General features: G+C 50.8%; 2 protein-coding genes across 4 annotated transcripts; one reads left to right on the top strand and one right to left on the bottom strand.

The window, feature by feature from the left end:
* The first annotated feature begins 172 nt into the window (after positions 1-172).
* RNF14 (ring finger protein 14) lies at positions 173-7246 on the top strand. Of its 3 annotated transcripts, none has more exons than XM_082291614.1 (9): positions 173-722; positions 1225-1406; positions 1901-2052; positions 2342-2869; positions 3579-3807; positions 4409-4581; positions 5090-5220; positions 5820-5902; positions 6611-7246. In XM_082291614.1, exons 2-8 carry the CDS (start codon positions 1253-1255, stop codon positions 5881-5883), a joined length of 1431 nt encoding a protein of 476 aa, XP_082147740.1. In that variant the 5' UTR covers positions 173-722; positions 1225-1252; the 3' UTR covers positions 5884-5902; positions 6611-7246. The 3 variants fall into 3 exon arrangements, with proteins under 3 accessions (XP_082147740.1, XP_082147738.1, XP_082147739.1); XM_082291613.1 differs by lacking the exon at positions 6611-7246 and having other exon boundaries at positions 192-302; positions 578-722; positions 5820-6598; XM_082291612.1 differs by lacking the exon at positions 6611-7246 and having other exon boundaries at positions 174-722; positions 5820-6598.
* Positions 7247-7524: 278 nt separating this feature from the next.
* Positions 7525-12292, bottom strand: GNPDA1 (glucosamine-6-phosphate deaminase 1). Its single transcript, XM_082291615.1, has 6 exons — positions 12100-12292; positions 11922-12023; positions 10623-10805; positions 9858-10042; positions 9120-9294; positions 7525-8848 (listed from the first exon to the last, which is right to left on the bottom strand). Exons 1-6 carry the CDS (start codon positions 12221-12223, stop codon positions 8751-8753), a joined length of 867 nt encoding a protein of 288 aa, XP_082147741.1. The 5' UTR covers positions 12224-12292; the 3' UTR covers positions 7525-8750.
* Positions 12293-12644: the final 352 nt, after the last annotated feature.

Raw genomic sequence — 12644 nt, 5'->3', positions numbered from 1 at the left:
GGATCCGTGCGTCCAACTCCTGCCCGTGCACAGACACCCCAGCGCTCCCTCCGTGCCCCTTCAGTGCTCGTTCAGTGCCCGAGCACCGCTGCTGGAGGCGGGCCCTGAGCACCCCGGGCTGGCCCGGCCCGGCCCTCCCGGCCGCCGGGGGAGCTGCGGGGCCGGGCCGGCGCCTCCTCCGCCCGCCAGCGCTTCCCGTCCCTTCCCTTCCCTTCCCGTCCCTCCCCGCCGCCGCTCTGCGAGGGGCAGCGCCGGCCCCCCTCGCTGTCCCCGGCCCGCTCGGCCCGGCCGCGGCTGCCCCGGTGAGGAGCGGGTGAGGAGCGGGTGAGGCCGGGCCGGGGCACAGCGGCGGCAGCGGCCGGAGCCGCCATAACAACGGCGGGGCTGGGCCTGGAGCCCGGGGGTCGTTCCGGACCCATCGCCGCGGGGACCCCGGCCCAGCCCGGCCCCGCAGCTCGGTCCCTGCTCCGGCGGCTGGAAACGAGCCCCAAGCCGTGAGCGAGCAGTCGGGCACGGAGCGCTGAGGGGACTTTAACCGCGAGCCTGTGGCGGTGGTGGTGGTGTTGTTTGTCCGCAGCAGCCCCGGGCCGGTGCCAGCGCCGCGGCTGTTTCCCCTCGGCAGCGCCGTGTCCGTGCCCTGAGGGAGGAGGAGACTGCGGCCCTGCAGGGATGGTCAGAGAGCGGCTCCTCGGCTCTGCCTCTGCGCTGCTCTGACTCGAAAGGTAACTCATCAGACTGGATTTATTTCCCCAAATGTAGAGCTGAGATGCTCCACGAGCGCATCTACAAGATGCCTGTGCAGGATTTGAACCTTTTTCTGATATTTTCAATTACAAATGGGACTGTTTCCCTGTTTGCATTAGAACACTGGACAAGAGCTACTGTTACTAATTCATTTCTCACGTATTTTGGGGGGCTGTTTTCTTTCAAACATCAATGAAATGTCCCTGTGTGACTTGTGTCATCTCCATATTTAATTATTTCCCCCCTTACAGCTGTCTTTACCTACTAACACATAGTTTGCTTTCTTTATTCTATTGGTTTCTTTTTTTTTTTTAATTTTATAAAGCTACCAATATTTTTTTCAACCTGTAAAAGACCTTAATTATATTTCTCATTGTTTTAGATTGATTACTTGGGTTTTTCTAAAGCTTACTGTGCTATAAAATAGGTGCCTCAAATTGATAATTTGAATTGGATGCATTAACTTGGTTGATGTTGCAGAGTGGTGGTAACTCCACAGAAAAGTTAAATGTCTTCAGAAGACAAGGAGGCTCAGGAGGACGAGCTGCTGGCTCTGGCCAGCATCTACGATGAGGATGAGTTCAAGAGAGCAGAGTCTGCCCAAGGAGGAGAAACAAGAATTTGTCTGGAGTTGCCTCAAGACTTCAAAATTTTTGTGAGGGGTGAGTTGAGGTGTTTTGTGTTGTCCCAAGAGAGGCTTTACCAAGCTCAGGTGTGACCTGAGGGAACAGTGACTGGACAAAGCCATGGCTCACCCTGTGCTGTGCTTGTTGGGGATTGTGTTTGAGCAGTTTAATCCTCATACACAGAACTTCCTTAGTAAACTTCAAAATCACAGATGAGTAACAGCACTTCTTCAGAACAATTAAGTTCATTTATTGGGTTTTTATTCCCCTAAAGATATGTGTTTCCAGGCTTCTGGTTTGTGCAGGATGTGACATTTCACAGTGCTGCTGTTTAACTGCTTTAATCACAGAGCTCCAACCCCGTGACATTTTACTGCGCTGAGAGTTTTGTTATTTAGGGTTGAACGAATAATTTGAACCCCAGAAATGTATCAAGTTAATAGACATTGGGTGCTGTCAGAAACAGCAGCTGTTTGTTAGTTTTCATTTTCCTGTTATTTCTCCAACTGCCTCGGTGGGCCCTGGCTCAGGCAGTTCCACAGAGAGCCTCCCGAGCAGCAGGTTCGAGTATTCCGTCTGCTTCCTGCCTCCCCTCGTGCTGAATTTCGAGCTCCCACCTGACTACCCATCGACCTCCCCACCTGTCTTCACCCTCAGTGGGAAATGGCTCTCCCAGGCCCAGGTTTGCAGAAGATTTTTAATGTTTTGACAGCTGAGTAAATTAATAATTAACAGTTAAGCAAATTTAAAAAAACCAATGAGGTTGCTCCTTGGTTGGTTCTTCGTTTGCCTCTTGGTCACTACTCTGAGGAAGGAAAACTTGCATCTGTGAGAACTACTTTATGTGCATTTTATGGATAAAAACTGCTGAATTTGAAATCAAAGTTTGCACTAAGGATTGTGGGAGGGGAGGAGCCCAGTTAGGAGTTACCCAAACTTACCAAAATCAGGAATTCTTTCTTCTTTCCCAGCTCAGTGCTCTTTGCAAACACTTGGACAATGTGTGGGAAGAGAACCGAGGCTGTGTGGTCCTGTTTGCCTGGATGCAGTTTCTGAAGGAAGAAACACTGAATTACCTGAATATTTCATCGCCATATGAGCTGAAAATGTGCCCTCAGGGGAAGGGGCAGAGCCGGACACCAGTGGGGCCCCTCGAGGCTGGGAAGGACTGTGGGGGTGCCACAGGCTCTGCCACAGCTGAGGAGGAAATTATGGATGCCAGGGCTGTGCAGGATGTGGAGTCCTTGTCCAGTCTGATCAGGGAGATCTTGGACTTCGACCAGGCCCAGAGGAGAAAGTGCTTTAACAGTAAGATGTACTCGTGCAGTATCTGCTTCTGTGAGAAGCTGGGCAGTGAGTGCATGCACTTCACCGAGTGCAGCCACGTGTACTGCAAAGCCTGCCTGAAGGACTACTTTGAAATCCAGATCAGGGATGGCCAGGTGCACTGCCTCAACTGCCCCGAGCCCAAGTGTTCTTCTGTCGCCACTCCAGGCCAGGTAATTCCCGTGCACAGGGGCTGTGGAGCTCCGTAACCTACCCCGATTCCAGAGCCAGGCTGTGGCTCTGCAGGGTGGGCACTGGCAGTCACAGAGTCATTTAGGTTGGAAAAGATCTCCAAGATCACCAAGTCCAGGCTTTGACCCAGTCCCACCATGCCAGTAAACCATGTAGTGAAGTGCCACATCCTTGGGCACCTCCAGGGATGGGCACTCCAAACCTCCCTGGGCAGCCCCTGCCAAGGCCTGAGCACCCTTTCCGTGAGGAAATTCCTCCTGGTGTCCACCCTGAGCCTGCCCTGGCCCTGCTTGAGGCCATTTCCTCCTGTCGTGTCCCTGTTTCCTGGGAGCAGATCCTGACCCCTCTGTGAGCTGTTGGAGAATCTGGAGTGGATTCATCCCAGCTGTGGGTACCTTTTCACTGACTTGCTGGTTTTTGCTGCAGCAGGCTCAGAATTACAGATGCAAGGAATCAGAGAATCCCAGACTGCTTTGGGCTGGAAGGGACCTTAAAGCTTATCTATTCCACCCCCTGCCATGGGCAGGGACACCTCCCACTGTCCCAGGCTGCTCCAAGCCCCAATGTCCAGCCTGGTCTGGGACACTGCCAGGGATCCAGGGGCAGCCACAGCTTCTGTGGGCACCCTGTGCCAGGGCCTCAGTGCCTCTGGGTAAAGGATTTCTTCCCTGCACGTGGCTGTGTTTGCAGGTGAAGGAGCTGGTTGGGGAGGAGCTGTTTGCCCGCTATGACCGCCTGCTGCTGCAGTCCAGCCTGGACCTGATGGCTGACGTGGTTTATTGCCCCCGGCCCGGCTGCCAGACCCCCGTGATGCAGGAGCCCGGCTGCACCATGGGCATCTGCTCCTGCTGCAACTACGCCTTCTGCACCCTCTGCAAGATGACTTATCACGGGGTGTCCCCCTGCAAGGTCACTGCAGGTGAGTCCCCTCCCCCTGGGCTCCACGGTCACACCCCGGCACAGCTCAGTCTTGGGTGGCAAAGCCCAGAGTTGAGCAAGGGAACTCCTCACCCTGAGCTTTCTGAAAGGAACATTCATTTGGAGGAGGGCCGTTTCTGGCAACTAAATACTCCTTTGGTGACACTCCTCAGCTCAGGAGCTGCCTAAACTGCTGATTGTCAGATGCTGAGAGGCTGTAGCAGGGGGAGAATTACTTTATATTTTCACTCTGTATTGTCAGTTGATACTGGAATCAGGTGGAGGCTTCTCTCTATCTGGCCTCAAAATCTTGTGACAGAATTTCATTAAATATACAGTCAGAAAAAATATTCCCATTTTTAGTTTATTTTACATTGATCCAATTCCATCAACAGATCTTTTTTATAACAAAGCACTGTAAAACGGCTGAATTTTGGGGAAGAGTGGTTTTAATATTATCATCTTAATGTATTTTAAAGCATTAATTAATGCTTTTTAATTAATGTTAGTTTTCTTTGAGAGTCTTTTTGCTGCAATTAGCTGGACTTCTATATCTAATATCTTACCAAAGTTGTCTGGTTTGGTTGGATTTTGCCCCCCAGAGAAACTAATGGATTTGAGAAATGAGTATTTAGAAGCAGATGAGACAACTAAAAGATTTTTGGAACAACGCTATGGCAAGAGAGTGATTCAGAAAGCCCTGGAGGAGATGGAGAGTAAGGAATGGCTGGAAAAGAACTCCAAGTCTTGTCCTTGCTGTGGGACCCACATCGAGGTGAGTGTGGAGGGAAAGGCTGGGGAACCATGGAACAGAAAATAACCCCCATGGAGGCAGTTCTGGGTGGGTTGGAGCCTCCAGGTTCACCAGGGAGGGGAAGTCTCTAGGAAATACTAAAAGAACTTTCCATTTCTGTCTGTGGGACATGGAAAAGGAGGTGATGTTTGTGGATCCCAGGGACTGGAGTATAAACAGTGACTGGTGGTCAGGCTCCCACACTAAACAGATCCAGGCTGACTGTGGATCTCTAGAAATCCTTTTGTTTTCCTGGTGTTTCAGGCTACTGCTGGTTCCCATTAGAGCCAGGAAATAAATCCAGCTTCAGAAAAGTCCTAATTTCCAGTACTTTTGGTATTCTAACCAATTTCCAGTGCTGGGATCAGTGTGATGGAGCTGGGGGGGATGTGTTCACTGACTGCTGTGCTTCTGAGGGCTGTTGGCAGAGAGGGGCTGAAGCCTGCCACAGTAGGGTCCTGTTCTCACCATTTCTTGGTTTTTCCCCCAGAAACTGGACGGCTGTAACAAGATGACCTGCACAGGGTGCATGCAGTACTTCTGCTGGCTCTGCATGGGCTCCCTGTCCCGGGCCAACCCCTACAGGCACTTCAATGACCCCTCCTCCCCCTGCTTCAACAGGTCGGTGCTTTAGGGACCTCCTCCACTGCTGGGACACCTATTTCCTACTTTTCCTTACAGTCTCTCCCAGATTCTTACCTGAAATTCGTAGCTACAGTTTAAAACAGTTTCTCCTCTCAAACATTTGCACTAAAGAGTAAAAATTGGGTGTGATTCAGGATATGGTTTTCCTTTTTAAGAACTTTGGTTTTAAAATTCTGGAGTCTTCTGAGCCTATTCCTGATTTTTTTGGTCAGGTCATGACCCCACCTTTCCTGTGCTGCCACAGCCTGCAGGGAAATGTTTCCCTGCCAATACTCAGGTACAGCTCGAGGGTTTGGGGAAGAGCTGCTTTAAGGAGCTGCAGATTTGCCTCACATTCCCTTGGGGAAGAGCCAAGGGACAGAGGTGCTGCTGTGAGACAGGTGACAGGCAGGTCACAGGAGGGTGGCAATGGCAGCCTCTTTGCCTTGTGTATTCCACAGGGCACGGATTGGTTTGTGATCCTGGAAAAACCAGGGGAACTTGCTGCTTTTGTGCTGTTGTTGCATTTAGAGTGATACTTTTTTAACATATTGGACTTTTTTATGCCCTGGTGTCACTGATTTTCTGTCTTGCAGATTGTTTCAAGCCATGCACATCGACGATGGGGAGTTCTGGGAAGTGGAAGATGATGATCAGTAGCTTCCTCCAGCAGCAAAAGGTGAACAAGCCAGAGACAGATGCTTTTTGTGTCCTTTGTTTGCTTTTCACTTCCATTGTGTGATACAACAGTGGTAACTGCCCTGCACTGCAGGACACTCACACCTCAGAGCCTGTTGCCAAAACCAAAGGAGACTTTTCCCTATCCTGGGATCAGGAGCATCATGGAATACCCAAACAAACATGTTCATTAGTTAAGAAGTCAGAAATTGGAAAACCATTGGAAAAATATACACTTTTTTAAAAGCCAACAGACAAAACTGAAGCCTCAAGTCCTGGAAGTATTTGGGGGTTTCCTTTAGGGAGACTGACCCTTGCAGACCCTTGGATCCCCTTGGATCATGAATCTTGTGGGTTTGGGGTGGTTTGGTGGAGCTGTAGTGCTCCCTCTGGAGCTGCTCGGATGGGGGGAGTTTTCTGATGCAATACAGAAAATTTCTTTTGTGTTCAGCAACAAAGTTTGTTGCTTTTCTGAATTTCCTGATGTGCATTTCTGAAAAGCAGCTCCTGGCTCTGTCACTGGTACTTTGTAATGACATTAAAGCTGATTATCCCCAACCCTTCTTGCTGGCTGCTGTGCCTGGGCCTTTGCATCCCTGAGAGCTTGGGCAGAAAATGACCAACAGCCATTTCCAGGGATTTCTGTGAGGTTGGTGACTCCCAGTGTTGCTGTTGGATTCCCTCACGTTGCCTGTCCTTGTTTTGGCAGGGATGAGTGCCAAGGCAGTGAGCTGAATATGTGACCAGTGAGAGGGTAAAAAGTATCAAGAAGAGATGAACTTGAATTCTTCAAGATATTGACAATTACCTTGTGTTCTCAGATGATGAAGTAATTTATTTTTTACTAACTCTTCATATACAAAATTTGAGTGTTGATACTTTTGCTTCTGGACTAGATCCTTTATTTCCACTGGTTTTGCACTTCAAGTTATTCCAGAAACCAAATTGTTTCCCCTAAAATCTCAGCAAGTGGTTTTGTGAGTATGAAGGTGATTGCTGGAAGGAACCACTAATTTTTTACAAGTTCTTCCATTTGCAGAACAGTCTAAAAGTTTATTTGGAAACTAAAGCTGCATGTGCTGTGTTCAAAAGCAGAAGGGCCTGGATGGAAAGCTCTGGAGCTGAGACTCCTCAGGAACTCAGGGTGATCACAGCTCACTCAGTTCTGACTGACAGTTAATAAATTTGTCCTGGGATACATGGCCAAAATGAGTGGTGCTTCAGCTCCTTCTGCAGAGGAGGAGTCTGCCCTGTTAGAACTGGCAGAGATTAAAAAGATGAAAGGAAGAGCAAATCTCACCTCAGTTTAAGCTCTAGGTCAGTGTGTAGGAAAAATGTACATTGTGTATGGTTTGAGTTGTATTTCCTGCACCTTTCACATGCACTAAATTCACTTTAAGATGGTAAACACAGCTGTGTCCCTGTTTGTCTTCCTTCTGGCACAGATTTGGCAGCACAGGCGTGTCCAGGTGCTCCTGGGAATGGGACAGCCCAGAGCTCCCACCTGGAGCTGGCACGGGGTGTGTTCTGCTCCTGGGATTTCCGTGGATGCAAAGTGCCCTCCCACCCCGAGGGCCCTGCTTTTCCCTCAGATAAAACCTGCCAGCAAACACTGGGCAAAGAAGGGGGGAGCAGCAGGAGCTCTTCCCACCAAACTGCCTCCAGGACAGCTTTGGTACCATGGGCACAGTGAGACTGAGCACCAGATAGAGTCAATGTCACCGTTTAAAAAAAGTAAAGACATTTAGTGTAGAAAGTTACATTACAGATCAACCGTTTACAAAATTTCTGTATGAAGAAAAGAAATGTTGCCCAGTTTTCTTGCCACTCATATCCTCATTGGATAGAAATCCCAGGAATCCCATTTCAGAATTGGTGGAGTCTTGGCTGTTGTCCACCTGTGTGGGGTGTCTGTAATTAAACAGAAGCTGAAGCCAGTAGGAACAGAGTGTTTCCTTTGGGGCTGGTTTGGCATTTCCTCAGAGAAATGGAAAATTTTTCAGTGGGGAGAGCACCAGGCAGAGCAAATCATGCCTGGGCCTGAACATGAACAAGGGCTTTGTGTGTGACAGCAGTGACATCCTCAGGTGCCTGAGCTGCACCACGGACCCCGTGTGGGGGATGCTGTTGGAGCCTCTGCTGCTGAGGGGTCTCAAGTCCAACATGTGGCTCAAAGGAGGGCTCAGCCAGGGCTTTATCCAGTCGGGTCTTGGCAACCTCCTAAGGACAGAGCCTGCACAGCCCTGGGGATCCTGTCCCACTGCTTGGCTGTTGCCACAGTGGGGTTTTATCCTCTCCAGTGTGAGCATCATGTCTCCACTCAGGCCCCACTGTCCCTTCTCATCTTCCCCTGGTTCCATCTTCTCGCTGACCTCTTGTGCTGCGGGTGCTGCTCTGAGCTTTCCCTTCTCCAACTGGACAACCCTATTTTCCAGGATTCTAATGTGTTTCATGGAGAAGGAGTAACACGAGGTACTTGTCCTAATTGCAAGGAATACACCCCCCCAGTGATCACCCACTTGTTTCTACAACACTGTGCTTCCATTTATCCTCACATTTCAGTTCTGCAGCCTTCAGTCCATGATTACAGTCAGCTCACAGATCAAAAAACTCCATTCTTCATTTCCTTCAGAGAATGAGTTGGTGGCAGAAGTTTGTGGAACACAGAACACTGGATCCCATCCTCCTTTGGTTAATTAAGGCAGGTGTTTGGCATCTGTCTCTTTAATGGAGAGAAGGAACCATACGATCATTCTGCTAATTTAAGAACAAATATGAGATCAGTTTCTGCAGCAAATCCCTTCTCTCCCAGCTGTTTTCAGCAGCTGGTTCAGCACTGCCTCAGCACATTAATCACTGTATGGCTTCTTGGACTGGCTCCTCTCTGCTCCCATCTCCTTCATGCTGTACAAGGGTTCCACGAGCTTGTTGTGAACCAGCATTAAGCCTGATGGAGAGAGTCAAAAGACAATTTAAGTAAACATAATGAAGGAAAATGCTCATTCATTGGATGCTAATGGAATTAGACATTACTGGTGTCCTTGTGTCTTTGCCCCCACACCAAGCATTAAGCATTTACCTTCACACTTGTACCACTGTGGTGTATTTAAGGAACAAACTCCTTTGGGAGTTGATTATACAGCAACATCTCTGCAAAGCACGGCTCATGGCTCCTAAAAATCTAACAAACCAGCTGCCTGGCCTGGTCAAACATTCACCTTTGAAGTATTTCACTGTTTTGACTTTGAGCTCCAGCGTGGCATCCTCGTCGCACACGAACACGGTGTTGGGGTGCTGCTGGAAGGCCGACACCGTCCACATGTGGTTGACACCGTCCTCGATGGCTTTGTACAGAGCAAAGGCTTTGTGGGCTCCTGTGATCAGGATCATCACCTGCACCCCCAGACACAGAGAGGGGCAGTCAGGGCCAGGCTCAGGGGCTCAGGGAGAGCCCAACCACACCCTGCCGAGCTGAGAATGGGGACACCCCTGTCACCCTCCCCACAGCCACTTCTGTGTGCTGCTGCTCTGGCTGTTTCGGCTCTCAATGAAATCACAGCCTGGTGGGTTGCTGGAATGATCCTTTGGGCACCTCTACACTGAGATTTAACAAGTGTAGACCAAGGAATACACTCCAGTAAAAGTGGTCCCACAGAGTTCTCATGACCGGCTGGTGTGACATCAACTCAACCTGATTCCTACAGTTACTCTCCAGGTGAGATTCCTAACCAAAGACACCCTCCCAAACCTTCCTGGCTCCCTGTGGGGAACACCTGCTGCAGGGTTACACAAACACAAGTGCCAGCAGAGATGGAACAAGAGCCTTTCCATGGTGTTGCAGGATGCAAGAGGACAGGAGGATCAGGCATTCTGTGGCAGGGATATGGCTGCTCCATAACAGGATAACCTTTGGCTGCTCCAGAGGGACTGGAGGAAGCCACTGCTTTATTCCTCACCTCTTTGGCATCCATGACAGTGCCTACTCCGACTGTCAAAGCCATGGTGGGCACTTTGGAGAGGTCACCATCAAAGAACCTGGCATTGGCCAGTATGGTGTCCATGGCCAAGGTCTTCACTCGTGTCCTGGACACCAAACTGGATCCCGGCTCGTTGAAGGCGATGTGACCGTCGGGGCCAATACCTGGGAAGGGACAGCGTGAGCAGAGGGTCAGCTGAGGGAGCAGAGCCAGCAGCTCTCCCAGGAGAAGGACAGGCAGTGCTCCTGGGAACACAGAACTGAGAAAAACCCCTGCAATTCCTCTGCTCCTGCTCAGGTTTGTGTCTGGTAGGAACAACAGCAAGAGCCCCCTCAGAAGGCACCAGACAATTCCCTGATTGTGCTGGGACAACAATAAAGCAAAGTAGGTGGCAGAACCTTATGGCAAACTGATGGGAAGAGCTTGTGTGGGAAAAGCTACTCCCAGCAGTTTCCTATTGGCACTGACAATTGATAACACTGCATATTTGTACAGTCCCAGCCCTTCCCAGTTCTCCTGCTAACATTTCCTGAACAATTCGCTGACTGCACTGAAAGACCTAAAGCTGGGAGTGGTACGTTGGGAGACAAGGCTGCCAGGACACAGTGCCCAGGGCCATGGACTGTGGGGTGGCTTTCACTGCAAATCCACTGAAAATGAACAATCCTGACAATAAATGAGAGCTGGGGAGGACAGGCACAGCTTTGGGACAGGGTTTACAGGCTGCTGCTCTCGGGTTCTCACCTCCAACAAAGAGCTCGATGCCTCCTGCTGCTTTGATTTTCTCCTCAAATGCATCACACTCTGCCTGGAGATCAGGGGCATTTCCATCCAAGATGTGGACATTTTCTGGTGAGATGTCAATGTGCTTGAAGAAGTTATTCCACATGAAGGAATGGTAACTTTCTGGGTGATCCCTCGGGAGACCTGGTAACAGAACACGCAGACTGAGGCCAACTGGAACAGTATCACCTGTAACATAAAGCACTTCCATACCCTTGCAGTGGCTTTGGTGACAGAGCACTGCTCTCTGTGTCCTTTGTCATGCCCTCAGCTTTCAGAGTTGTTTTTATTTCCCTAAATACCAGAATTAAAATCAGCTCCTGTAAGATATGTGCCCATATTCTATACGACAGATGTTCAAAAAGCAGGTGTGTGCTGTCTCATCTGTCAGCACCTTTTCAGCCTTCCTCCCAGTATATATTAACGTGAATGATTTAAAAAAACTGTGTAGAGGCCTGGGAAATAATAATTATTATACAATTATTGCATATTTTCCCCCATTGAATGCTATAAAACCACACTGGATTGCTTATTCCCTAATGCTGCTTGATTGGGATTATTCACAGAAAAAACCCCTCTTGACCAGGGTAAAATAGCAAATTAGCAAAATTAGCAAATATTTAGCCTGTAGGTTTTTCACCTTTGGATCTTTTTTTCTTCTGAGGAGAATGTTTCACCATGGCTTCAGAAAGGAAACAGTCCCCTGCTATCTCAGCAGGAGATACCAGAGGGCACTCAGGGAACACACTGGACCTTGTAAGGGACCTTTATAATCCCAGAGCAAAGGTGGACGTTAATGCTGCACACTGAGCCTGCAGTGATAAGCTGCTCCTTACCTGGTCACTACCTGAGTGCAGCTAAAATACAGCAGTGTCTGTAACAGTGTGTGCAATACTGGGCAACACCCAGTAGCCAGTTTTGTCCATACGTTTTCAAAACTATGCAAGAATTTCAAATTTTTTCCATAGGTTTTCAAATTGTCCCCATCATTCCCTTTGCTAATTCCCTGAAGGTGTTTAAGGAAAGACTGGACATGGCGCTCAGTGCCACGGTTTAGCTGACACGGTGGTGTGGGGTCACAGGTTGGACTCGATGATCTCAGAGGTCTTTTCCGTCCTAACTGATGCTGTGACTCTGTGCAATGTTGTCCATCTTACCTGGACAGGTGGATTTTGGGCACCGCCAGGCTCTGCCGGGGTCAGGGCCCAGCAGCTCCCGGGCAGGGACAAAGGCGACAGGCCAGGTGGCTGCGGCACTCACCCACGTACTCGTCCATGTTGAAGGTCTTCACGTACTTGAAGGAGAGGTCCCCATTCCGGTAATACTCCACCAGTTTGCTGTAGCAGCCCAGGGGGGTGCTGCCTGCGGGGAGCGGCCGCCTCAGCCGGAGCAGGGCCCGCGCTCGGCCCCGGCCCCGCGCCCGCCCCCCGGCACCCACCTGTGGGCAGCCCCAGCGTGAAGAAGCGCCCGGGGCCGGGCCCGAACTGCACGATGCGGTTGCGGATATACTTGGCCGCCCACTCGCTGGCCTGAGAGTAATTCTCCAGGATGATGAGCTTCATGGTGGGGCCGCCCGGCACCGCTGCTGCCTCCCGGGATCGCCTTCGCCGGGGATCGCCGCTTCCTCCCGGATCGCCTCTGCCCGGGATCGCCGCCTCCTCCGGGGACCGCGTCTGTCCGAAATCTGCGCTTCCTCCCGGCTCGCCCTGCCCGGGATCACTTCCGCGGGCCGGGAAGCGCCGCCCGGGCCGCCCCCGCGGGTGGGCGGAGAGCGCCGGGCCCGGCCCCGCGGGGGGAGCGCGGCGGGGCCCCGGCAGGGCCGGAGGGCGGGCCGGGGTTCCCAGAAGGGCTGAATGGCCCGGAGCGATGCGCTGCGGCTGCCGGGCGGCCGCTCGGGTCAATCAGTTACCACACTGCCAGCGCGCCTGTTGTCCCGGCAAAGCTGGGGAAAGCAGAGTTTCCTCCAAATACATTAAAAAGGCC

This window comes from Coloeus monedula (assembly GCF_965178545.1).
Source record: "Coloeus monedula genome assembly, chromosome: 15".
Taxonomy (NCBI): domain Eukaryota; kingdom Metazoa; phylum Chordata; class Aves; order Passeriformes; family Corvidae; genus Coloeus; species Coloeus monedula.
The sequence above is the reverse complement of the archived record's forward strand: the minus strand, read 5'-3'. Positions and strand labels throughout refer to the sequence as shown.